The following is a 25732-nucleotide window of genomic DNA, read 5'->3' as shown; positions in this document are numbered from 1 at the left end:
TCCATGAGGCACTGCACAAATGTGAAGCACTTAGACATAAGTATATCCTCAAGTCACTTTCCCATTCACCAAGGGAGCGGGGTGTGGGAGCAACATAGCTTGACACATTAGCAGCTTAATGTTCCCTCTGGATACTCCTGGCTGAACAAGGAAAAGGGTTGGAGGAGGAGGTGGGAGGAGGCAAGTACCAAAGACTGAATCATAAATCACTGAGAATGCCAGAGGAAGATGGGGCTTTTGATGTTCACCACCCCTATTCACAGATGAGAAACCAAATGCACAGATGGGAAGTGATGGCCTGGAGGTTACTTAGCACTTAGCAGCACTATTATTGTAAAGCAGAGCTATTCAATATGGTAGCCACAGGCCACATATAGCTACTGAACACTTAAAATGTTGTGAAGGAACTGAATTTTTAATTTAATTTAATCTATTTTAAATATTAACAGTCACCTGTGGCTAGCTCTAGAGTCTATATGCCTCAGGGCATTCTCCTGCTAAATGAACTGGCCTACATAAGGGGAGTGATGTTTCCAAAACCCAGGATTAGCAGAAAGAAGAAAATAAAAGTGCAGGAGTCCTGAGAACTGTGGGGTTAAAGTCCACCAAGCGTGGATTTTAGTAAAACTATAATAACCTAAGAGAACTGAACACATACATCCATACAAAAACTTGTACACAAAGATTCACAGCAGCATCATTCATGATGTGAAAAAGTGAAAACAATCCAAGTATACATCAACTGAAAAATGGATAAATAAAATGTGGCATATCCATACAATGGAGTATTATTTTGTATAAAAAGGAATAAAGTACTGACACATGCTACAACATGGATGAACCTTGAAAAGATTATTCTAAGTTTAAGAAGCTAGACACAAAAGGTCACATATTGTATGATTTCATTCATATGAACTGTCCAGAATAGAGACAAAAAATAGATTAGTGATTGCCTAGGTCTGACAGCAAGGAAAGTTGGAAGAAAATGAAGAGTGATTGCTAATGAGTATGAGGTTTCTTTTTGGGGTGGTGAAAATGTTCTAAAATAGATTGTGATGATGTTTGTACAACTCTGTGAATATGCCAAAAATCACTGAGGTGTGCTTTAAATGAGCAAATTGTATGTTATGAATTATATCTCAAATTTTAAAAACTTATTGCAATTCTGATTGGAACTGCAATAAGCACACAGAATAATTTGGAAAAAACAGACATCTTTACAAATCTTTCTTTCCTGAAAGATTGTACCTTAGCACTATTCATTCATTCATACTGTCTATTTACCTAAAGACTTGGCATTTATTTATTTTATTTTTAGCATTATAGTCATAGCATACACCTGTTTCTCTCACTGGATTGTGAGTTTCTTAAAGACAGACAGGATATCTTTTAATCTGTTTCCTCCTCAGTGCGAAGCATAAACTTTGACACATAGTAGGCACTTAATACATAACTGTGAAATGAGTGGATAAAAGAGTGAATGAATAAACTTCTCTGCCTACATGATCAGCCGGATCTAGGCTGATCAGAGTGAGGAAACACGGAAGGAAAGAGGGGATTATAGAGGATACAAATGAAGAAGACAGATGCTAAACACGCAGGGGGAAATGGTAGACAGAGGGGAAAAGTTTAAAACTTGTGGCATGGGATTTGGAAACATATATAGAAAAGTTTCTTGAGCCCCTACAGTGGACTCAATCCTGGACTCTATGCCATGAAAGAGACTGGAAGAAGCCCCCGAATATGAGGTTCAGGCTATGGGACACATGCTTTGCAATCTGAGCTATTAATACACCCTGTTCTCCTGCCAGCTATTTTTAGGCCTTGAGCCAGAGACCTTGCGCCTGTTCCCCTTGGCCAAAGTGGCTTTGGTGCCAGTTGGTTTCTACACATCTTCTCTGTCAGGAAGGCAGGCCTGGGCTAGTATAGAAGGTAACCTTTCTCCCGATGCCTACATGCCTTCCTACAGGGGGAAAATCATACTCATTCCTATCATCCAGTTGTTCCTACCATGCTAGTCTCCCTCAAAATAAATGAATGAGGGCAGCCCTCTCAGCTCCTTTATTACCACTTTAGTTGGAATGCTGCCTTAGATAAGAATATGCCTAGATTAGGAAAAGCGAGTGGGAAGAACAGCCAGCGACAACACACTACGTGTACAACAAGTCTCTCAAGTATAACAGACACATGCAAAAAGATTCATGGCAATAGTTCTTTGCTATTTAGGTAGACATAGCTTAAATTAGTAATTTTTAAGTATAGCACTCTATTCCTATGGGTACCTGAGCAGGAAAAGTTTTAAGAGAGTAAGTGTCCAGAGTTTCAACTTTCACATGTACTCTTTCCTAACAGTGATCTAAGTTGGTTTTCCTTTCCCACTTTCTTTCTCCCACTTTACAAAAAAATGCCATGTCTCTCTTTTATCCCAAACTTTATTATGCTTATACAATGCTGAGGTTTAAAAAAAAAAAAAAAAAACCCTCTAGAGTGCCAAACAAAGGGACAATTTGAGAATGCATAAATTCAGAGGGAGAACCCCAAGGAAGCAAACCAGAGAGCTTCTATAAGAAATCAATATTGAAAGGAGTAACATGTTGACAGAACTGTCTGTGCAAATTAGGGTATATGATGAACATTATCTATAAATTATATGAGCTAAATGTGCAGCTTCAAGATTTTGAAAAAATATATAACATATATATATATACAATAAAAACACATTGGAAATTAGATTCTTTGCAGTTATTTAATCTTTTGATAAAATGTTTAAAACTGAACTTTAAAATTTATGAAGAGTTACATATCAAAATTCTTCTGGGTATTAGATCACTAACATAAATAATTTCAAACAGATCCTGCCACTGCCCACCATATCAAAAACATGTGAGCAAGTTTTAAAAATACAAGTCAGAAATCTTATCCCCTGAAAATTCTGATTCAATAGGCTGGGTGGGATCCAGGAATCTGGATATTAACAATATCCACAGGTAAATATTTGGGTCACCAGACCTAGATTACTGTTTACCTCTAATTCAATGTATGAATTTGCACAAAAGTACCCTTACTTCGGAGAAGGCAATGGCAACCAACACTCTTGCCTGGAAAATCCCATTGACGGAGGAGCCTGGTAGGCTGCAGTCCATGGAGTCGAGAAGAGTCAGACACGACTGAGCAACTTCACTTTCACTTTTCACTTTCATGCACTGGAGAAGGAAATGGCAACCCACTCCAGTGTTCTTGCCTGGAGAATCTCAGGGACGGGGGAGCCTGGTGGGCTGCCGTCTATGGGGTTGCACAGAGTTGGACATGACTGAAGTGACTTAGCAGCAGCAGAAGCAGCAACCCTTACTTCATACAATTTTAAATTGGCAACTCTTTGGAAGTCCTTGCTGAAAAATTCATAATTTAAAAAAAAAATCTCAATCATTGGTATAAAATGAAAGATCAGCCAATTCAATTTAGACCCTTAAGCTGTATTTTGTAGCCTATAAGATTGAAATGATAGAATGTCAAGGCCATGAAAATCCAGAAAAGACTAAGGGACTATTCTAGATTGAAGGAGACTAAAAAGACACGACAACTGCACGTCATGTGTGATTCTGAACTAGATCCTTCTGCCATTAAGGAGATTATTAAGACAACTGGCAAAACTTCTATGGAATCTGAAGATTAGATGATAATTATGGATCAGTATTCATTTCCTGATTTTGATAGCTATGTTACAGTTATACAGGAGAAAGTCTTTGTTGGAAATGTACACAATTCAAGGTCTGCATCTTACTCTCAAATGGTTCAAAAAAAAAGCTATTTGTATTGTACGTGCAATTTTTCTTTTTCCTTTTTTTTTTTTCCTTTAAGTGTTGATCCTGTTTTATTATCTGACTAGAAAATTAGACAATCCACCAGTCCAGGTGGTAATGGACGAGCTTAAACTTGCTCTTTATTGCCAGGTCCAGCCCCAGCTTGGCCTATCTTTTTCTTCCTCTTCATGAGGCCTCCTGGTAAGGAAAAAAGGGGAAAAAGACAAATGTCTTCCTGGGAGGCCTCGCAGACAATGAAGGATTCTATGTTCACTACCTGCTTACAGACTCTGATATGGTGCTGGCAGATCAGCACTCAGGTGAGGTGGATGGACTCAGCCAAGGCAAGCATGAAAACACCTCCAAAAAACCCTTGACAGTCAGGCCCAGGTAATTCAGCTTTACCTTGCCCTTGTACAGCCCCTGCATCCAGGGGCTGTTGCAGCAACACTGCAGCAAAGTGTTGCTTTCAAATAGAGGTGTGCAGCAGCAGCTCTTGGCCAGAGAAAAGCTGACCCTCCAGACTCCATGTGTGTTCAGAGCCCCAGATTCGCTGATTAACTTCACCTCTTGGTTGAAGTGGGATTTAAAGGGTTATCAACAGGTCACATTTTGCTACAGACCCAGCACCAGGCCACTGGCCTGTCAGCTTCCACATTCCTGCCTCTGCTTAAATACAGGCCCCGGTAACTGGGAAAGAGCTGTACTTGTAACTTTTCTATCAGTTTAAGTATGTTTCAAAACTTTAAAGATTAATAATACAGGCTAGAGACAGCTCATACATATATAGGGCTGCAAATGTTGAGTTTAAATTTTATTCTGTAGGTAAAGAAGAGTCGGAGAGGTTCCTAGACTAAAGGTTCTTCCCCTACTTCAAAACTTTTTACCTACTAAACTCCCAAGCCACAGAGGACTGGAAATGGATGATCTTCGCCAGAGTGACCACCCAACGATCAGCACCTTCTGTTTGCCAAATTACGAAACTAAGGGAGTAAGAGGCTATTCCTTACTTTCAGATGCTTAAAATCTCTAATTAGAGAGATCTAAACCACCCACCATATCAAGCCAATATTGGTAAACAGCGAGAAAGGGGAAGAAGAAAATGCAGAAGTAGGAAATTAACAAAAAGGATGCAAAGAAATAACTTAAGCATGATCAATCATGAAACCCTTCCTAGAAACCGTGGATTCTGAGCCAAGTTTGAGAAAAGAGGCTATGCTTATCAGAGGAAAGAAGGACATTTTGGAAAGGATAGAAAAGTCATGTGTGGCTGCCAGTCCTGAATCCTTCTGCCTAATAATACCCTTAGATGTGTGTAATATGTGTGAGTATGTGAGTATTAGCACCAATTCATAATAACACACCTTTTCGGTGTGTTTTCTTGTCTTTCATCTCAGCTAATCCTTGTAGGAATTTTTTGAATCTGGCAGGACAAGATTTGCTATTCCCATTTGAAAGGTCAGGAAACTGAGGCTCAGAAGGGTTTCATCACTTGCCAAAGGTCATAAAGCAATGGTCAGCACCTCTGCCTGCAGATCCTTGAATAGGCTTTGTGGGGGGGGGTTATTATTATTTTTTTTTTAAATATATACACGATCAAGAGAGTGATCTTTTCAAAGTATAACTCTTGATATGTCATATCTCTACTTGAAATTCTTTATTGGCTACCTAACACATGTCACAGCTGCAATTTTACAGCTGTGCATGAACACAAATTTCTGATCCTTCCTCAAAGCTTTTCCTCCCGGTTTCTTCTCCAACTCAACTAATGGAAATTATATTTTTCTAGTACTCAGACCAAAAAAAAAACAACCTTTATTTCTTGACTCCATTCTCTTATACCCACACATTAAGTTCATCAGTAAATTCTACTGGTTCTCTCTGCCTTCAAAATATTGACAAATTCAAAAAATCTGAGAAACTCCCTGATGCTCTCACTGTTGAGGGCCTGGGTTCAACCCCTGGTCTCAGGGAACTAAGATCCCATAAGCCTCACAGCACGGCAAAAAACAAAAACAAAACTTTCAAATTCTGACCACTTTTCACAGCTTCTACTGTTATCTCCATTATCATATCTTATCTCAATTGCTGCCATGCCCCCTTACTGGTTCCCCTGCTATTGCCCTGTGCCTCCCACCCACTATTCTCAAGGTAGTATGTAGACTATGTGCCATGCTGTGTTAAGTCGCTTCAGTTGTGTCCAACTCTTTGTGACTCTCTGGACCGTAGCCCACCAGGCTCCTCTGTCCGTGGGATTCTCCAGGCAAGAATACTGGAATGAGTTGCCATGCCCTCCTCCAAGGGATCTTCCCAACCCAGGAATAGAACCCACATCTCTTACATCTCCTGCATTGGCAGGTGGGTTCTTTACCACCAGCACCACCTGGGAAGCCCCATGCAGACTATATGTAGTAAATATTCAGTTTTTAAAAATTGTTTAATGAATGGATGAATGAGCACATCCCAGCTAAGAAAAGGATTTTACTTCCTTGAGGTTTGCCCTTTAATGTGTTTAGCCTTATAAATTATCATTATAAATTGTGGTCAACATTTCTTAAGCCAACCCTAAATCATCTAAGTAAACTACTGGCTAAATAAGTGACAGACAGTCAAAGGAGCTAGGTCCATGAAAGGAGAAGCATAGTGTCTATAACAAAGAATGTAAGTGTTCTCTCTAGAACAAGTTCAACTGCTATGTGATCTGGCCAAGTCACTTCCACTCTGAGCCTTAAGTTCCTCATCTGTCAAGTATTGCTGTGAACCATACCCAGGTTCAAAAAAACAAGGGAACAAATTATACACATACAATGCAAATGAGATATAGTTTATTATTAGAACAAACAGAAAAGTCTTAGGCATTATGGGAGACTGCGTGGTAGAGTATGGCTGTCAATGGGTCTAATGTGATTTTAATATGCAAGGTCAGAGCAAAGAATGGTAATAATTCCATGTCCAAGGCATACCATAGGTAGAGTACTTAATAAGTGATACTGGCCAACTAGAGAATGTCTACAGGAAACCAACATGCACGATAGAGTTGTTCCAGAAACTATACTATACAAGGAACTTTAAGATTACCTCATCCATAAAACAAGGGCACTGACTAGATCAGGGGTTTCCAAACTGAGTTTTGCAAATCCCCAGAGGTTCCACACACATATCTCACAGGGAACACAATGACAAGGTAAAGAAGCCAACAGAATGTGGCTCTTGTCCATCAATCTATGTTTCAATCAGATCAGCTCTGCTCTTTCTTGTTTTAGGAATGAGGCTTTGGCATAATGATAAAATTAGCTAATATATTGTTTGCCCAACACTAAGTTCTTTATTTGCCAGGAGAAATATCAATAACCTCAGATATGCAGATGATACAACCTTTATGGCAGAAAGCAAAGAGGAACTAAAGAGCTTCTTGATGAAAGAGAAAGAGGAGAGTAAAAAAGCTGGCTTAAAACTCAACATTCAAAAAACTAAGATTATGACATCTGCTCCTATCACTTCATGGCAAGTAGATGGGGAAACAATGGAAGGAATCTTCAAGGCATCTTCTAGATTTAGATTCCTACATTCAGCTTGGCAAAGGGATATAATAACTGCCTTCAAACTGCCTGAAGAGATGTCTCATGGAAAAAAGAATAGGATTATTCATGTGACCCCAGAACATAGGATTAAGACCATGGGAAGAGCATAAGTAGGGATAAAGTTATAGGGAGGGAATATATCTAAGAATTTTGTAACAGAGGTGCCTAACAAGGTGATACATATTGTGTGAACTCTGTGGTTTTGGTAATGTTCCAGAATCAGAATGATCACTATGAGAATTGTTGGGAATGAAGATTCAGGGGCTTCAACTCCTGCTTTGTACAGGAAGTGGACCTCAAAGGTCTGGGAGTCTCAAATTCTCATAAAGGTTCAAAGTATTATTATCAAACACTAAGTATCATTACCAGTGACCCAACTCTTTCATACCAAATCCAGGAAAAGGCAGACAACTCTAAGCCTTCTTATTTACTGTTGTAAATGTGAGGCTACCCTAAGGCAAGAACCTGTGCCCCTACCTAACTACCAGCTCTCATCAAAGGCACGAGGCCAGTACTGGGTTCCTCCCCTTCCCCAACTTTCCTCCTTGCTGCCTTGCCACTGCAGTTTCCTAGATTTGTGATAGAAATTCTGAAGATCAGTGACAGAAGTAACTTTAGCAAGTATCCTCTTTACCTCTGTTTATAGTGAGATTGCTGCTGCTGCTGCCAAGTTGCATCAGTCGTGTCCGACTCTGTGCGACCCCATAGATGGCAGCCCAACAGGCTCCTCTGTCCCTGGGATTCTCCAGGCAAGAACACTGGAGTGGGTTGCCATTTCCTTCTCCAATGCATGAAAGTGAAAAGTGAAAGTGAAGTCGCTCAGTCGGATCCGACTCTCAGCGACCCCATGGACTGTAGCCCACCAGGCTCCCCCGTCCATGGGATTCTCCTGGCAAGAGTACTGGAGTGAGTTGCCATTGCCTTCTCCAAGTGAGATTAAGAGGGCTCAAAAAATAGGCATTATCTAAAGTCATTCTCTTCATTAAATATTTACTCAATACACGTGTATAAGAAGTCAGCCCAGACACAAACACAGGTAGTTGACGTGGCTCAGGACACTGTGTCAGGCCTCAAGACAGTCTCCATTTATTACACACTTATTGTTACATATGTTAGTACATATAATAATAATTAATATATAACATATTCTGTTTATTATTATTATACATGTTATTCAGATCCCACCTACTTTCAAAAAGTGACTAATGTCTTGGACAGCATAGCTTAGTTGTTTCATTTTCACCACTTATTACTCTTTAAGGCATCAATGGTCATAAAACTCAGGGAGAAGTAAGAGAAGAAAATTAACAATACACCTTAAACATGAAATACCCCTGCCCTCCTCCACAATCTGCCCATCTGATTCAAGTGGAGAAAGACTGTTCCCAGCATAGTTATTTCCCCACATATCTCCCATTAGTTTAAAGTATTTGTGCTAAAGTGTTCATGTTACCAGGCAAGGGGAGTAGACTCTTCCTCAGCCTCTTCACCCCAAACCTTCTAAAATCCTCCTTTTCTTCACCGTATCAACAGAAGACCAGCCTGCCTACTGAGTCACCAAACAGCCACTACACGGTGCAACAGACCTTCTAAGAACCACTTCCTCTTCAAACACTCGTAGAATCCTGACACATCAGTGCAGGAAGGGGCGTTGCAGAGTATCAGTAGTTCACCTCCCATCACTCTCACAAAGGGAAGGCCCAGAGAGAGGAAGGGAATGGTCTGAGGCCATATTCCTTCTCAATGAATGTTTTTCCTTAGCAAGTACAGTTGACCCTTGAACAACATGGGGGTTAATCTGCTTATAACTTACAGTTGCCTCTCCATATCCTTGATTCCTCCGTATCTGCTGATTCAATCAACCACAGACCATGCAGTACTGTAGAACTTACTGTTGAAAAATATTTGCATTGTAGGTGGACCCATGCAGTTTAAACTCACATTGTTCAAGGGTCAAATGGTATATTTTAATAAGTAAATACACTATTGTGAAACTAGTGAAGATATAGAGGACAAAAAAGTCTGTCCATTCCAATATCACTGAAATGAACTCCAGGACACAGACCTAGATAATGAATAGAGTCCCTGGACATGAATGCTAAGACAACACACTTTAGAGCTGTAGTTTTCCATGTCACCTTGACAGTCAGTCTTCTCCTTGTCAGACCATGGGCTCATCTCCTCTTTTCAACCATCCCCATCTCCTCAAGTACACACACTCACTCATACCCCACCAGGATCTGGAGAGCTCTAAATAGCACACTTTCGAATTCATATTCGGGAACATAAAGGGATCCTGAAAGCAGAGCCTCTGCCCTGAGATCACTCTTAAAGACACCTGCTTCTCAGAAGTTTCTAAGGAAGCATTGAAAAATAGCCAGAGCCTGTGGAAAGAGACTTCAGTTGAGACTGAGGTAGGAGATGGTTCAGAGACAATGATAGCCAGAGGCAATCCAAAGCAAAAAGTAGAAGGAATGGACTAAACCAAATTCTGGGGGCTTGAGAGATTGGGGTCCTCTCCTGGAATAACCTAGAGACTGAGCAGCTTGTATAAATCACCCGAAAAACAATCACCAACCACTCTTTCTACCCTCTCCTCAGAAACCCTTTACTTAATCCTCCAATTTCTCATTGTTTGCCATTATCCCTTTAACTAGTCAGGCCTCACTCCCAAAGCTACCTCTAATGTCCCTCACTGACTATCTCTCTGTGAATGACTGTTCTAATAACTTTGTCACTGATTTCTTTCACATTCATATACACATAAATCCCCACCAACACCCCTACCTGTCATGGTAGGGGGAAGAAAGTATAAGAGAGGTTGAAACCATAGTCTTGTCTAGAGGGTAAATTTAGCTTTTGGATCAGATGACCATGTGCCTTTGAAAAAGGTAAAGTGCTATAAAGACTGAGGGAACAATTGACTCTTCTCTCACTTTCTTTGCCTGTCTCTCCTACATCTATACAACCAGTTACCTATATCGGTTTCTCTCCTCTAAATTTCTGTATAATTTTATTGTTCAATTCCATTCCCACAACCAATATCCCAGTTTAGGCATCTCTACCTTGAATAACAAAACTCTCAGCTCTCTGCCTTTATATTCTCACTTCCATATGAATCCAGATTAATCTTCTTGAGCCCAGCTGTGACATCACTCCCCTGCATAAAATCTTTTCATAGGTGTCCAAAAATGGTCAAGATGTCCTAGTCCTGGACCTCACCACTGTTGAATACAATCTTGATTCCCTTTTCTTTCACACCTTACATCCAATTCAAGTCAGCAAATTCCATGGGCTCTTCACTCAAAATAGATCCAGATTTTGACCATTTCTAAGCACCTTCTGGAAGAAGCACAAGCTGGAATCAAGATTTCCAGGAGAAATATCAATAACCTCAGATATTCAGATGACACCATCCTTATGGCAGAAAGGAACTAAGAAGCCTCTTGATGAAAGTGAAAGAGGAGAGTGAAAAGGTTGATTTAAAACTCAACATTCAGAAAACGAAGATCATGGCATCTGGTCCCATCACTTCATGGGAAATAGATGGGGAAACAGTGGAGACAGTGTCAGACTTTATTTTGGGGGCTCCAAAATCACTGCATATGGTGATTGCAGCCATGAAATTAAAAGACGCTTACTCCTTGGAAGGAAAGTTATGACCAACCTAGATAGCATATTCAAAAGCAGAGACATTACTTTGCCAACAAAGGTCCGTCTAGTCAAAGCTATGGTTTTTCCAGTGGTTATGTATGGATGTGAGAGTTGGACTGTGAAGAAAGCTGAGAGCTAAAGAATTGATGCTTTTGAACTGTGGTGTTGGAGAAGACTCTTGGGAGTCCCTTGGACTTCAAGGAGATCAACCAGTCCATTCTGAAGGAGATCAGCCCTGGGTGTTCTTTGGAAGGAATGATGCTAAAGCTGAAATTCCAGTACTTTGGCCACTTCATGTGAAGAGTTGACTCATTGGAAAAGACTCTGATGCTGAGAAGGATTGGGGGCAGGAGGAGAAGAGGACGACAGAGGATGAGATGGCTGGATGGCATTACCGACTCGATGGACGTGAGTCTGAGTAAACTCCGGGAGTTGGTGATGGACAGGGAGGCCTGGCGTGCTGCGATTCATGGGGTCACAAAGAGTCGGACACAACTGAGCGACTGAACTGAACTGAAGCACCTTCAATCACTATCATTGTTCACATGGATTTCTATAATAGCCTCATAAGTCTCCATGCTTCTAATCTTGCCCTTCAATGGTCTATTCTCAACATAAAGACAGGTTCTAAACATAAGTCAAATCACTGTCACTTCTACGCTCAAGATTTTCCAGTGGTTCCCCATTTCACTGTGGAAAAAAAAAAAACCCAAATCTTTCAATCTATACAATCTAGTGTCCTGCTGACCTCATTCCGTATCACTCTGTTTTTCTAACTAATACTGCTTCAGCTACGTTAAGTTCCTAGCTAGTATTCAAACACACTAGGTAGCAAAACACTCCTGTCCCAGGGCCTCTACACTTACTCTTCCATGTACCTGGAATAGTTTCCTTTCCCAACCAACTATATGCATGACATTCTGCATTTCCTTCATATTGCGTCTCAAATGTCACCTTGATCAGAGAGGGCCGCCAATATCAATCCCCATTTTTCACTGTCATTCCTTTTTCCTTAAACTGCTTTGTATTTTTCTACAGCACTTATCACTACCTGTCTTATATTTATTGATTTGTTTGTCTGTCTCCTTAAACTGGAATATAACCTCCAAGAGGGTAGAGAGTTTGTTTGTTTGTTCAGAATACTGCCTGGTACATAGTAAGTCCTTAATAAGTATTTATTGAATAAATTGATCCCTGCATAAACCCTTTACATCTGTAAGGACAGTTGGCCTAGATGGATTCTAATAAAACAATCACTTCAAATTCTAAAAATACTATTCTTCCATGAATATTTACCATGTGTCAAGTCAAAAGTTAAAAGGCAAATTCTTCTTAATAGTGTTCTATCTTGGCTAACTGAAGCACTTTGTTAGTGGCTTACTTCAGTTTGTATATAAGATCTGCCCTAAATGTGATTTTCTAATGCCACTATGCTATTGCTGTTCAGTTCTAAGTTGTGTCCAACTCTCTGTGACCTCTTGGACTGCAGCACTCCAGATTTCCCTGTCCTTCACTATTTCCAGGAGTTTGCTCAGAAAAAAGAAAAGAAAGCCACTTGAGTTATCTAAATGTCTAGGCTGAAAAGAAAGTCATACTATCGCTCCATAAGAAGTGTATCAACTGGAGCAAATCACTGAAAAGATGTCACTTTAAAAACATTAATAAAAATTAGAGCAGAAAGAAGGTAGGCTCTAGGACCAAGGGGAAAAAGAGAACTTCACAGAATAAATTATATGATAGTTTGAAAAATATTGAGTATATGATAAAGGCAAATAGTATAAGAAAATTTTAGGCGATTTTTAACTTCTTTGAAAACAAAAATCTTTATATAAAAGGAAATACAATCATATATTATTCTAAAATAAGCATTGATTTTAAATTAACTAAAAAATAGAGGTATAATTATGTTGAGATTAAGAGAAAGAAGTTGGAGTAGTATATAAGAACTGAATTCTCATTTATCATAAAAGGAAGTCAATGCTTTCTTCAAAAACAAAAGAAATTGCAGTGTAAGCATATTATTTTAAAATATAGAGGTAAAAAAGGGAAGTAAACAAATATCTGGGATATTTGCACTTTACTTTCTTTTAACAAATGTGATTTATTTGTAGATTGAGACTTGAATAATAATGGCCCATGTGGTACTTGTCTCCCATTCTTCTTACCTCTGTACCATAACACTCAGGGCTGAGTACTCAATATCTTTAAAATTCTTATTGGTTGACTGACCAATGTAAAAATGGAGTGAAAATGTCTTGTTACAGAGTTACAGAATTTTGCATGAGAAGTAAATGTAGAGATTATATATCAAGTGCTTCATAAATCAGTGTTCCATGGAATACTGCTTCTTGTGATGTTAATCGCATGCTATAAAAAATGTTTGGGGCTCAAATAAACTTTAGAAATCCCATGTTAAAATGAATCAGGTATCTTTACTGTAGGACTTTTTGGAGCCTTTACTGTATCAATACACAATGAAAATCCTGGAAACGTAATTTATTATACAGTGCTTCTCAGTCTGTTTTTTTTTCATGAATCAAGAAGCTTCTGCTCGGAAAAAAAAAAAAAAAAAGTTCCTGCTAATATGTCTAGTAATTAGTGGTTTCAAAAGCATTCTTGGGAAAACACTGATCTAATCTACTCCTTTCATTTTACATATGTGGAAAGACAGGCTCTGTTCAAGTACAGATGGTAGGGAAACTAGAAAGAAGGGCCTCAAGGATTCTGCAGCAATATCCATTGAATAAACAATTCTGGCTTGTGCCTTTCCAGTCTTTCATCATGCACTTGATTTCAAACCAGGGAACAAATTCAGACAAAGTATCTCCTATCCAGATCTTTAAAGGTTTTCTGATCTCTGAGGAACCTAGGAGATGGGCCCAAGTGTCAGTTGGAGCTCAAGCATAAAGTCTCATGGCAGGAGCTAAACAAAGTCTCAACAGGCATAATGGACTGTGAATTTCAGTGGCAAAGTGACCCCAACCTGAGCAATGGTAATGTGGTAACATACCACTCACATTTGTACAGTGTTTCCCAATAAATACTTTTACAAAATCATATTTGATTCTCCTAACAATCCAGTTATAGGGCAAGGGTGGGATTTAATATTACCCCCATTTTATGGACAAGGAAATTGACTCTCAGAGAGTTAAATGCCTTGCCTATGGTTACATGGCAAGTGGATGGCAGAGTTAAAGTGAGAAACTGAATTTCCTATCTCTCAGGTGAGGGTTTTTCTTAATATATCACACAAACTGGGCAACGTTTTACTGACTACAAATTTAACGCATCCGTGAAATACCAATATGCTCCTACTGGCTGATTTAAAAAAGAAACAGATTAATTCTCAAAGTGCTTATGGTTGGTGGCAGAAACACCCCAATAACTGGAACTTCAAGGTCCTATTTCAGGTTCAGTTTAGTAACATCTCCTCTAAGCTATGTTGCTAGGAAGAGGGGGTTTTAGTTTCAGTGGAGGAGTCAGCATGGCTGAGTGTTAAAAACAAGGAATCAGACAGACTTGGGTTTGAACCCTGGCTCCACCAGTTACTCACTCTATGAGCTTATTCACTATGAAGCAGAGATGCATGCTTCATTTCTTCAGCTATAAAATTGGGCTAAGAATACCTAATTTGCAAAGCTGTTGAGAGGCTAGTATAAGAAATTAGAAGGATAGTATAATGTCATGGTTAAGAGTAAAACTCTGGAACTGTGCTACCAGGATGTGAATATCAGTCCTTCTTACTAGCTGTATAACTTCAAATAAGTCATCTATTTACATCTCAGAATTTCATTTTCACATATGTAAAACGAGGAAAATAAATAATATATTTTTAGTTGTTGTGAGCATCAAATAGGATAATATGTGTGAAGCACTTGAGCACAGTATCTGGCATATAGCTCAATCAAAGGTAATGATGATAACAGTGGTGGTGGCAGCGAAAAATCCACAATCCACTTTTCTCCCAAAGCAAGAATAAGAAAACAACATAGTCCTTTTCACTTCCATTCACCCCCTCACATTGTTCTTTCCAACTACAAGTTGAAAACACTAGACTAGAAGTCAGGACACTTGATTTTGAATGTCAGTTCTGTCACATACTAGTTACATGATTTTAGGGAAGTCATTTAACTTGAGGTATTTTTCCTCACCTGAGACATTAAGTTAATGATACTTTGCTTCTTCTGGGTTGTTATAAGCATCAAATGCATGGATTTTTAAGGTACTTTGTGAACTATAAAATGCTATATAAATGTCAGGGTGACTTTTTATCTGCCACAGGCTATAAGATAGGTGTTTTTACCAGTAAAAAGCAACTTTATCGCCAAGTTTTTTCTCATGGACAATTCGATCCAGTACGTTGTAGCAGATGTTGGTAGTTGCTCCTTTCATCCATTCAATGAAGATTTTCCCTTTAGTCACATCAAAGTTGTACTGAAGGAATGGACCAGGACATGGGGTCTTCCAGTAAAATTCCTTGGCAATGTCTCCCCAAAACTCTACAACAGAAAAGGAAGCCCAGACATCATTTAGCTTCTGAGGCACACTTATCCTCAGATGGCTTACCATTCTATGCATAGCACCAAGTCACAATTTCTCTGCCCTGTACTCTAGAACCTATCACCTGGGTCCCTCTTCTACCTCTCAAATCTTAACACCCACCACACTCTTAAACCATCTTTACTCCCATGGGCTGAATCTTGACTCAAGTTTCTTTCCTCCCTTCTCAAAATATCCACTCCATTTTTCACCATCTATTCAAACTGCAACCAGTGCCTATCACAATGCCTAGTACATTGTAGTTAATCAGTAACTTTTCCAATGAATTAATTAATGAAAGGAAGAGATCTTTTACCCACAGAGCCTCCCATGACAAGGAAAAATTTGTTCATTCACTCTCAGCAATTACTTAATGAGCATCTCTTTCTCCTACTACTATTTGCCCAAGTGTTACTTGCTAAGTACCAGATGTGGCTTTTAAACTCTTTAAATGCATTATCTCATTTAGTTCTTACCACAACCGTAGGAGGTAGGGTTTTTCATTCTTATTTTATTGGTTTGAAAATCAAGGCTCAGAGAGGCTAAATAATTTGCCCAAGGTGGGTCAGTGGGTAAAGAATCTGCCTGAAAAGCACAAGACCTAAGTTCAATCCCTGAATCAGGAAGATCCCATGGAGGAGGGCATGGCAACCCACTCCTGTATTCTTGACTGGGGAATCCCATGGAGAGAGGAACCTGGCGGACTACTATCTATGAGGTTGCAAAGAGTCGGACATGACTTAGTGATATCTACTTATACATTTACTAAGTCAAGATTTGAACTGCCCTGAGGAAGACATTGTTGCTAAAGTCTGAAAGATGAATACGAGTTTTTCTCCACTCTCCCACCAGGAAAAACATTACTATGGGACAGAAAAGAACCATGGGTATACGTTAAGAGGAACTCCCTCAAGCTGAAGCACTGAGAATAAGAGAAAGAATAGCAGAAATTAAGGCATAAACTGGGCAGATAACATGCAATCCTTCTAAGCATAGAGAATTTGAGCCTAAGAGCGACAGGCTTCCTTGATGGCTCAGATGGTGAATAATCTGCCTGCAATGCAGGAGACCTGGGTTTGATCCCTGGGTCAGGAATATCCTCTGGAGAAGGAAACAGCAACCTGTTCCAGTATTCTTGCCTGGAAAATCCCATGGACAGAGCAGTCTGGCAGGCTACAGCTCATGGCATTACAAAGAGTCGGACATGACTGAGCAACTAACAGTTTCTGTTTCTAAGAGCAATGGAAAGTCATTGTACAGTTTTAACCAGAGAAGACTTACAATATTGAAACATTTGCCTGGTTACTCTGGAGAAAAGGTACTCAACAGGTTAAACATGCTGTTGCAGAACACCTAGGATAGTCTAAGTACTGGATCACAAGCTAGAGGAGAGAGAGAGACACTCAGAACCATAACAATGGAAGGAAATTTAGAGGTTATCGGCCTCTCATTTTACTGATATCAAGAAATCAAATTTATAGAAGTAAAGTGACTTGTTCAAGTTGGATGATTTAGTTTATACAGTCTGATTATAGAGATAATGATGTTGAGCAGGGCCCCGTGGGACTCCTGGGCACAGAGGCCTGTTTGTCCCCCATTTCTTATAGGCAAGAATCCAGCCTCCATGACCTCTCAGTTCCAAAAGGCATCATAGTTGCTCATCAAAGGAGGAACAGCAGTAAAACAGCAAGATTAAAGGACCAGAGAGGCTCATCAAGGTTAGGACACTGGACCACCTAAGACCCTCCACACATCCAATCTTGTCAGGAACCCCACCCTTTTGAACTTTGCAGAAGAAAGAATACAAGACTGTTATTACCTTGATCCTTGTCACACACTCCTGCCTGACTATATAACCTTTCCCTTCTCACCAGGGAGGAGGCATAGTTCTTGAGGCACTAGCCTACTGTGTTCCCCCTCTGCCTGGCAAAGTAATAAAGCTATTCTTTCCTTCTCCTCCATAACTCTGTCTCCGTATTTCTGTTTGGCATTGGTACACAGAGAGACAAGATTTTGGCAACAATGAGACTAAAACATAAAATATTTCTGAGTATACAAGACAGAATATACTGAAAGCTAAATCACATGGTATACATCTTGCCACCAGATTCCCTGGTGGCTCAGGCAGTAAAGAGTCTGCCTACAATGCAGGAAACCTGGGTTCGATCCCTGGGTCGGGAAGATTCCCCTGGAGAAGGAATTGGCAACCCACTCCAGTATTCTTGCCTGGAAAGTCCAATGGATGGAGGAGCCCAGCAGGCTATAGTCCATTGGGTCACAAAGAGTCAGACACAACTGAGTGACTTCACTTTCTTTTCTTTCTATACAACTTGCAATGAATTAAAGAAATCCAAATCAAATCAACCCCAAGGTGCTATTATATGCCTCTGAGACCAGCAAAGACTAATAAAATATTGAACTCAATGCCCAAGTGACCCTAGAAAACCGATCTGTTACATGATAACAGCATTGTAAGAAATTAGCACAATGTTACTGAACAGCAGGGCAATGCATGACAAGAGTCATAAAATGTTTTATATTCTTTCAACTGCTAACTTTGGGGAAACACACCCTAAGAAAATAATACCACAGGGGAAAAAAGTGATTACTCAAGAGATGTTTATACTAACACCATTTATAACAGTAAAACTAGAAACAACCCTAACGCTCAACAATGAAAAAATCGATGAAAACTAAAGAGATGAAATCTCTTTAATGGTAGTGATACAATAGGGTACTAAATGGCCATTAATGAGAGAACAAATGGGAACTGGCATTTTAATGAATGCCATTAATGTCCAAGGATTGAGCTAATCTCATTTAATTTTTATATGGCCCTCTGATGATCTTGATTTTAATACATGAGAAAACTGAAGCTCAGGACACATAGGAAACTCTCCCAAGAATCACACAGCTAGTAACCTGAATAAAAAATAAGATCTGACTCTAAGTTCCATGTTGTTATAACTACATTTAATATGTGTATACTCAAAAAAATACATTTTAAGTGACAGTAGTAGGCACAGATTATGTAAAACCATATATGAACCACATTTATGTCCATCAACAAGAAGTGAAGAAATCTGAGTTTTATAATCACTTAGTTTTGTTTTGTTTTCTGGCCCGCCAGGCCACAGGCAGTGTGGTTCCATGACCAGGGATCGAACTCATGCCCCCTACAGTGGAAGTGTGGAATCTTAACCACTGGAATATCAGGGAAATACATAATCATTTAGTTCTTGCTTTTATTTTTTTTATGGTGGAGCTGTTGAATTCTGGATGGTTCTTCGGCACATGTTCTAAGTACTGAAGTTTAGAAAAGATAATAATGGACTGGCATGATCAGGAAATGCTCTGTGGAACTGGTGAAGTTTGATTAGGTAGAGAGGAACAGAAGGGAATGGGCAAAGCCATGGTGATGGGAAAGGGACTTTTGTGTATACAGCATATCAACAAGAATGGTCTGTTGTAGAATGAGGGGCATGTGGTAGGGAGTATCAGAAGATAAGAATAGAAAGGTGGGGTAGGCTAGTTATCCAGAGATTCTGAAAGAAAGGCAGAATTTTCACTTTAAACTGTAGGAAATAGGGAACTATTGAAAGTTTTTGAAGTGACATATGAAAGCACTATTTCCATATCAGTCCAATAGTGTTTAGATAATTCTAAATATACCAGAAATATGGAGATGAGTGAGACTAGGGGAGAGAGAACCAATTAGAAGGCTGCTCCCTTGAATTAAAAGGGTCTATGGAAATGGAAGAAAAGATAACCTAAGAGATATGTGGAAAGAGTATTTGATAGAATTTCATAACAGGCAGACTGTGGATCAGAGAAGAGGCCTAGCATAGCTACTGGGAGTATAGATTCTGCAGTCAAAACTATGTTGGTTCAAATCTCAGCTCCACCGCTAAGTACCTCTGTGACATTGTTCAATTTAGTTAACCTCTCTAAGTGTCAGTTTCCTTTTCTGAAAAATGGGGATAATAGTCTCTACATCAAACAAACAGAATTTGTGCCCAGCAAGCAGTTAGCAACATATAAATAAATAAGATATACAGATAGATAAGATTTGGGATAGTGCCACTGGCAGGGATTAGAACATTAGGAAGAAGAGCAGATTTGGAAGGGAAAATTGGTAAATCTGACTCACAGTAATGTTAAATACGGTATAACATCATGATATGTGAATAAAATGCTCTACAGGCCTATGCAATTTGAGACTAGAGCATAAGTGAGATCCTGGATACAAAGCTAAGTATACACAAAAAGAGTTACTGTGACAGTAACAGCTCATCATTGGGGAGAAGGTATTTGCAAATCATATATCGGATAAAGGGTTAGCATTCAAAATACATAAAGAACGCATACAACTCAACAACAAAATAACAAGTAACCCAATTAAAAAGTGATCAGAGGTGCTGAATAGACATTTTTCCAAAGACATACTGATAGCCAACAGATACATGAAAAGATGTTCAGTACTACTTGTTATTAGGAAAATGCAAGTCAAAGCCACAATGGTATATCACCTCATACATGTCTGAATGGCTATTATCAAAAAGGCAAGAAACAAGTGTTGAAAAAGATGTGAAGAGATGGAGCCTTCATACATTTTTGTTGGGAATGCATACTGTTGCAGCCACTTTGGAGTATAGCAATTTCTCAAAAAATTAAGAACAGGACTATTAGATGATCCAGCAATTCCACTTCTGAGTATTTTTCTCAAGAAAACAGAAACACTATTTTGAAAAGATATATGCACTCCTATGTTTATTATGTTTACAGTGAATAGCCAAGACATGGAAGTAACCTAAGTGTCCACTGATAAATGAATGATAAAGAAGATGTGATATATAGAGATATGTATTTACCTATATAGATATACGGAGAAGGCAATGGCACCCCACTCCAGTACTCTTGCCTGGAAAATCCCATGGACGGAGGAGCCTGGTAGGCTGCAAGTCCATGGGGTTGCTAGGAGTCGGACACGACTGAGCAACTTCACTTTCACTTTTCACTTTCATGCATTGGAGAAGGAAATGGCAACCCACTCCAGTGTTCTTGCCTGGAGAATCCCAGGGACCGGGGAGCCTGGTGGGCTGCCATCTATGGGGTCGCACAGAGTCGGACACAACTGAAGTGACTTAGCAGCAGCAGCATATAGATATACAAATATTAAAGTCAAAAAAGTGTCAGTCTCCAAGTCTCCAACTCTCTGTGACCCTATGGACTGTAGTCCACCAAACTCTTCTGTCCAAAGGATTCTACAGGCAGGAATACTGGAGTGGGTTGCCATTCCCTTCTCCAGAGGATCTTCCTGACCTGGATATTGAACCTGGGTCTCCTGCATTGCAGGCAGATTCTTTATTGTCTGAGCCATCAGGGAAGTACTATGAATATTACTCAACCATAAAAAGAATGAAAACTTACAATTTCAGACAGAGTCAAAGACAAATACCATATGCTTTCACTCATATGTGCAATGTAAAAAACAAAATAACAACCAAACTAAACAAAACAAACACACATACAGAGAACAGATTACTGGTTACCAGAGGTGAAGTGGGGAGGGTAAAATGAGTAAAGAGGGTAACTGTATGGTGATGGGTGGAAACTAAATTTTTGGTGGTGATCACACCATAGAGTACACAGAAGTAGAAATACAATATTGTATACAGGGAGCTTAAATAATGTTACCTTAATTTAAAAAAACGAAAACATGGGAAACATGAACTCATGACAGGAAAAAATATAGAGAGGGAAGAGAAGTGAAAAGAGGCCTGAGGTAGGAGGGGAGGGATAAATTAGAAGTTTGGGGTTAACACATACACAGTACTGGGCTTCCCAGGTAGCTCTAGTGGTAAAGAACCCGCCTGCCAATACAGTAGATGCAAGAGATGCAGCTTCAATCCCTGGGTCAGGAAGATCTCCTGCAGGAGGAAATGGCAACCCATTCCAGTATTCTGGAATATCCCATGGACAGAGGAACCTGGCAGGCTATAGTCCATAGGGTCACAGAGTCAGACACAACTGAAGCAACTTAGCACATGCACACACACACACACACACACACACACACACTAATATATATAAAATAGATAACCAACAAGAACCTACTGTATAGCACAGGGGACTATACTCTGTTTTGTAATAACCTATAAGGGAAAAGAGTCTGAATATGGACATGCTGCTGCTAAGTTACTTCAGTCGTGTCCAACTCTGTGTGACCCCATACACGGCAGCCCACCAGGCTCCGCCGTCCCTGGGATTCTCCAGGCAAGAACACTGGAGTGGGTTGCCATTTCCTTCTCCAATGCATGAAAGTGAAAAGTGAAAGTGAAGTTGCTCATCGTGTCTGACTCCTAGCGACTCCATGGACTGCAGCCCTCCAGGCTCCTCCATCCATGGGATTTTCCAGGCAAGAGTACTGGAATGGGGTGCCATTGCCTTCTCCAGAATATGGACATATGTGTAAATAATTGAACTACTTTGAACTGTATACCTGAAACAAACACATTATAAATCAACTATACTTCAATTTTAAAAAGAAAGAAAGAAAAAGAAACAAGCTGGGGTTATCTAATCTGAAAGTGAACTCTGATTAGGAAGTGAGTCTATAGATAAGATCACCTCTCTAAGAGCCAACTAGGAAGTCTCCATTGGAAAGATGAAGATATGATGATATTGCTTTAGAGCCAGTATATGAATTGGCCTTTATATTTTATTCCTAGAGAATCCCAACAAAAATTCAGTGCTATCCCAAGAAGTCAGAATCCTAGGATAGTTGGTGGATACAGGTGTGTGTTGTATTTTATGAAACTTCCATGTGATTGTGTTTTTATTTAAAGATATTGGCTCATTTCCCTATTAAAGGAAGCCTACTATGAAATCTTTTTAAAGAGTAGGAACTTGACAAGGAAAGAATTACCAGCCACAAGAGTCAACTAAAAGATTAAGTGTAATATTTGTCTAAGGGGTGGTCTACATAGACAAATTTAGTCAACAAATACCTATAAGAACACCTAAAAAAAAAAAAAAGAGGTCTGAGCACTAAAACTTGGACATTGACTGCAGCAATCAACGGCTCTACACCTGATTTAATCTTATCTTGCTTACTCAATAGTGGCTTCATCCACATTGCTCTTATGGTTATCAAACTAACCACTATTTAGTGAATGCTGCTGTGCATCAGGCACTCTATAATGCACACTTCACTTACTACTCATTTTAGCCCTCAAACAAATCTTCAAGGCAGGTCTTATTACCTCTATTTTATAGATAAAGAAAAGGAATTTCAGACAGGTTTTAAAATCTCAAGACCAAACAGCAAATGAGTGGCAGAGCCAAGATCAAATCCAGATTGTTCATGCATGTCCCACTGCCAGCATCATGCCGCCTCCCAATTCAGCTACATCCCCTTACCCAGCTTGAGTCTCAAAGACATGGCACTACCTATCAGAATTACGGAGTTATTACAATCCCAGCCCTAATTTTTTTATTTTAAAGACAATATTTTAGTGACTTGTTCAGTTTTACATGGTAGTTTCCATCGGGATTTCGGAAATACTAAAAATAGATCTCCATTACTAACTTGGGGATGCCAGGATGGGACTCGAGTGCCCCTCAGCAGTGGAGACTAACTCACAGGCGAAAGTTGTCAGGAGGCACGGGCTGAGCTGGGCTGAAAAGCGGTAAAGAAAGTTCTCTTCGTGGCCCGCCTCCCTTCAAGGCGCTCCTGGCCCCTAAGAACCTGACTCTTCGTATGAGAAACTCTCTTTTCAGGACATTTTCTCTCTTTCAGACGTTCACAGAACCTGCGAACCCCCAAGTCGCAAACGAACCCCCCAACTCCTAGGAGACGCTCATTTCCTACAGAACGACATTTCCTCCTTCGCCTCAGAGAACCCCCTCCTCCCAGAACCCCTTTCCATCTCCTTAAAGAACCGCTATTCTTCCATCACAGAACCTTTATCTCCTTACCGACTCCCCAATTTCCCAAGGGAACCTCCATCTCACGGAACTTCCATTTCCCGACGGAACACCCCCAATTCCTCCCTCTCCTGTGAACCCCCACTTCTCTCCTAGCTGACGTCCCTCAGGCCCGCCCGGGCCCTGCCTCACCTCTCGGCTCCTCCAAGGAGCGCCGGTGCAGCTCGCGGTAGCGCTGCAGCGAGGGGACGTGCGCCGAACGGCTGACCTCGGGCGGCGGAGACCAGCTCCGTGTCGGGCTCCGGACTCCAGCTTCCTCCCGGGCCCCGCTCCCGCTGCCGCTCCGGCTCCGCTCTTCGGGAAGCCCCATCACCTCAAGTTCCGAACACAGCAGCCGCCTTGGCGGTAGCAGCCGGCGCCCAGGCGCGGAAAACAGGCCGACCGAGGGGCGGGGCCTTAAGAAGGGGCGGGGCCTGGTGGCGGGGGCGGGGCTTAGGCAGGTGCAAGGGGGAGAGGCCCAGAGGGGCGGAGCCGTGCCTGGTGGTGTTGGGACCAGGGCTAGCAAAGAAACCCATTGGCCAAAGTTGAGCATTGCTTGGGGCATGGGGCGGAGCTTACTTGCGGAAGGGGTGGAGCCTCAGCGGGAAAGCAGAAGGGGGAGGGGCCAGGCGTGACAGGCGAGAGGGTGGGCCCGTGGAGTGACCGGGAGTGGCGAGGCTGGATGTGACAGGAGAGGAGGCAGGACCATGGAGTGACCAGGGTGGGGTGGGGTCTTGGAGTTACAGATGCAGAGTTGAGTTAGGGCGGGGCATGAGCAGGAAAGAGCTGGGCTAACGAACGAACGGAGTTTGGTCAGGCCCATCGAGGAGCCGCCCCGCGATCTGATTGCACAAGCCTGTCACCCCACCGAGTGGAAAAGCCAGGTGGAGTAGGGTCCTTTCCGGGTGACACACTTTCGCTCTGGGAACTAACCGCCACCCTGAGGAAACTCATATTTTCTTCCACTCTTGAGGAGAGTTCTTTACTTTCCCTGCCTCCACAAATTTCCATCCAGACCTAAAATGCAAAGATTCATTAAATTAAGACTGGGAGGCGCCTCAAGTCTTTGCTAACAAACCCATTTCATTGCATAAATTGTAGACTCAGGGAAAGGGAGGACTTTGTACAAAGTCCCAGAAAAAAGGACTGTAACTTGGGCCAAACCTAGGTCTCCTGCCTCCAGAAGTTTTTACCACCTTATCTGGCTGAAGCTAAGTCTTGTGACATAAAGTCTAGGCAAATAGAAGGAATCAATCACACCCTTGTTTCCTTCCCAGTCTCTTACTTCATCAAGAGACACCTGGGCTCAAATACCTCCAGCTTCCCTCTATCCCTTCCACTCCAGAAAGGAGGGACCAGCCAGGACCCTCCATCTCTGTACTCACCACCAAGAAGGGCCCACTCTCACCCATCCATTTACAGAACAGCCATCAAGTCAGGAAGGATCCTCAAGTACTTAAATCCAAGAGTGATTCTGAGGCCGGGAAGCAGGCAGCCCCCACTTCCTGAAGCCTACGCAGAACCCCATCTGGCCCAGCCTCCCTTCCCACCTGCTCTCTTGTTCTTTGTCCAACTAATCTCATGCCCAGCACATCCTAAATTCAGTTCAGTTCAGTTCAGTTCAGTCGCTCAGTCATGTCCAACTCTTTGCAACCCCATGGACTACAGTATGCCAGACCTCCCTGTCCACCACCAACTCCTGGAGCTTGCTCAAACTCATGTTCACTGAGTCGGTGATGCCATCCAACCATCTCATCCTCTGTCGTCCCCTTCTCCTCCTGCCTTCAGTCTTTCCCAGCATCAGGGTCTTTTCTAAGGAGTAAGTTCTTTGCAACAGGTGGCCAAAGTATTGGAGTTTCAACTTCAGCATCAGTCCTTCCAATGAATATTCAGAACTGATTTCCTTTAGGATTGACTGGTTTGACCTCCTTGTGGTCCAAGGGACTCTCAAGAGTCTTCTCCAACACTACAGTTGAAAAGCATCAATCCTTCGGTGTTCAGTTTTCTTTATGGTCCAACTCTCACATCCATACATGACTCCTGGAAAAGTCATAGCTTTGACTAGATGGACCTTTGTCGGCAAAGTGATGTCTCTGCTTTTTAATATGCTGTCTTGGTTGGTCATAGTTTTTCTTCCAAGGAGCAAGCGTCTTTTAATTTCATGGCAGCAGTCACCATCTGCAGTGATTT

At 41.0% G+C, this 25732-nt stretch overlaps 1 protein-coding gene across 4 annotated transcripts in view; it reads right to left on the bottom strand.

Annotated features, from left to right (window-relative positions):
- Nucleotides 1-23966, bottom strand: part of ACSS2 (acyl-CoA synthetase short chain family member 2) — a 46819-nt gene extending 22853 nt beyond the window's left edge. For 2 of the 4 annotated variants that reach the window (XM_061437357.1, XM_061437360.1), the window contains exons 1-2: nt 23696-23952; nt 15339-15534 (exon numbers count right to left, since the gene is read on the bottom strand). In XM_061437357.1, the coding sequence (XP_061293341.1) occupies nt 15339-15534; nt 23696-23873 (374 nt within the window). In that variant the 5' untranslated portion in view covers nt 23874-23952. Of the gene's footprint in view, nt 1-15338; nt 15535-23695 lie in introns of all 4 variants that reach the window. The other 2 variants (XM_061437358.1, XM_061437359.1) reach the window with 2 other exon arrangements.
- Between the last annotated feature and the right edge of the window lie 1766 nt (nt 23967-25732).

The sequence above is a fragment of the Bos javanicus genome, chromosome 13, assembly GCF_032452875.1.
Source record: "Bos javanicus breed banteng chromosome 13, ARS-OSU_banteng_1.0, whole genome shotgun sequence".
Classification (NCBI taxonomy): domain Eukaryota; kingdom Metazoa; phylum Chordata; class Mammalia; order Artiodactyla; family Bovidae; genus Bos; species Bos javanicus.
This window is presented reverse-complemented; position numbering and strand designations above follow the sequence as displayed.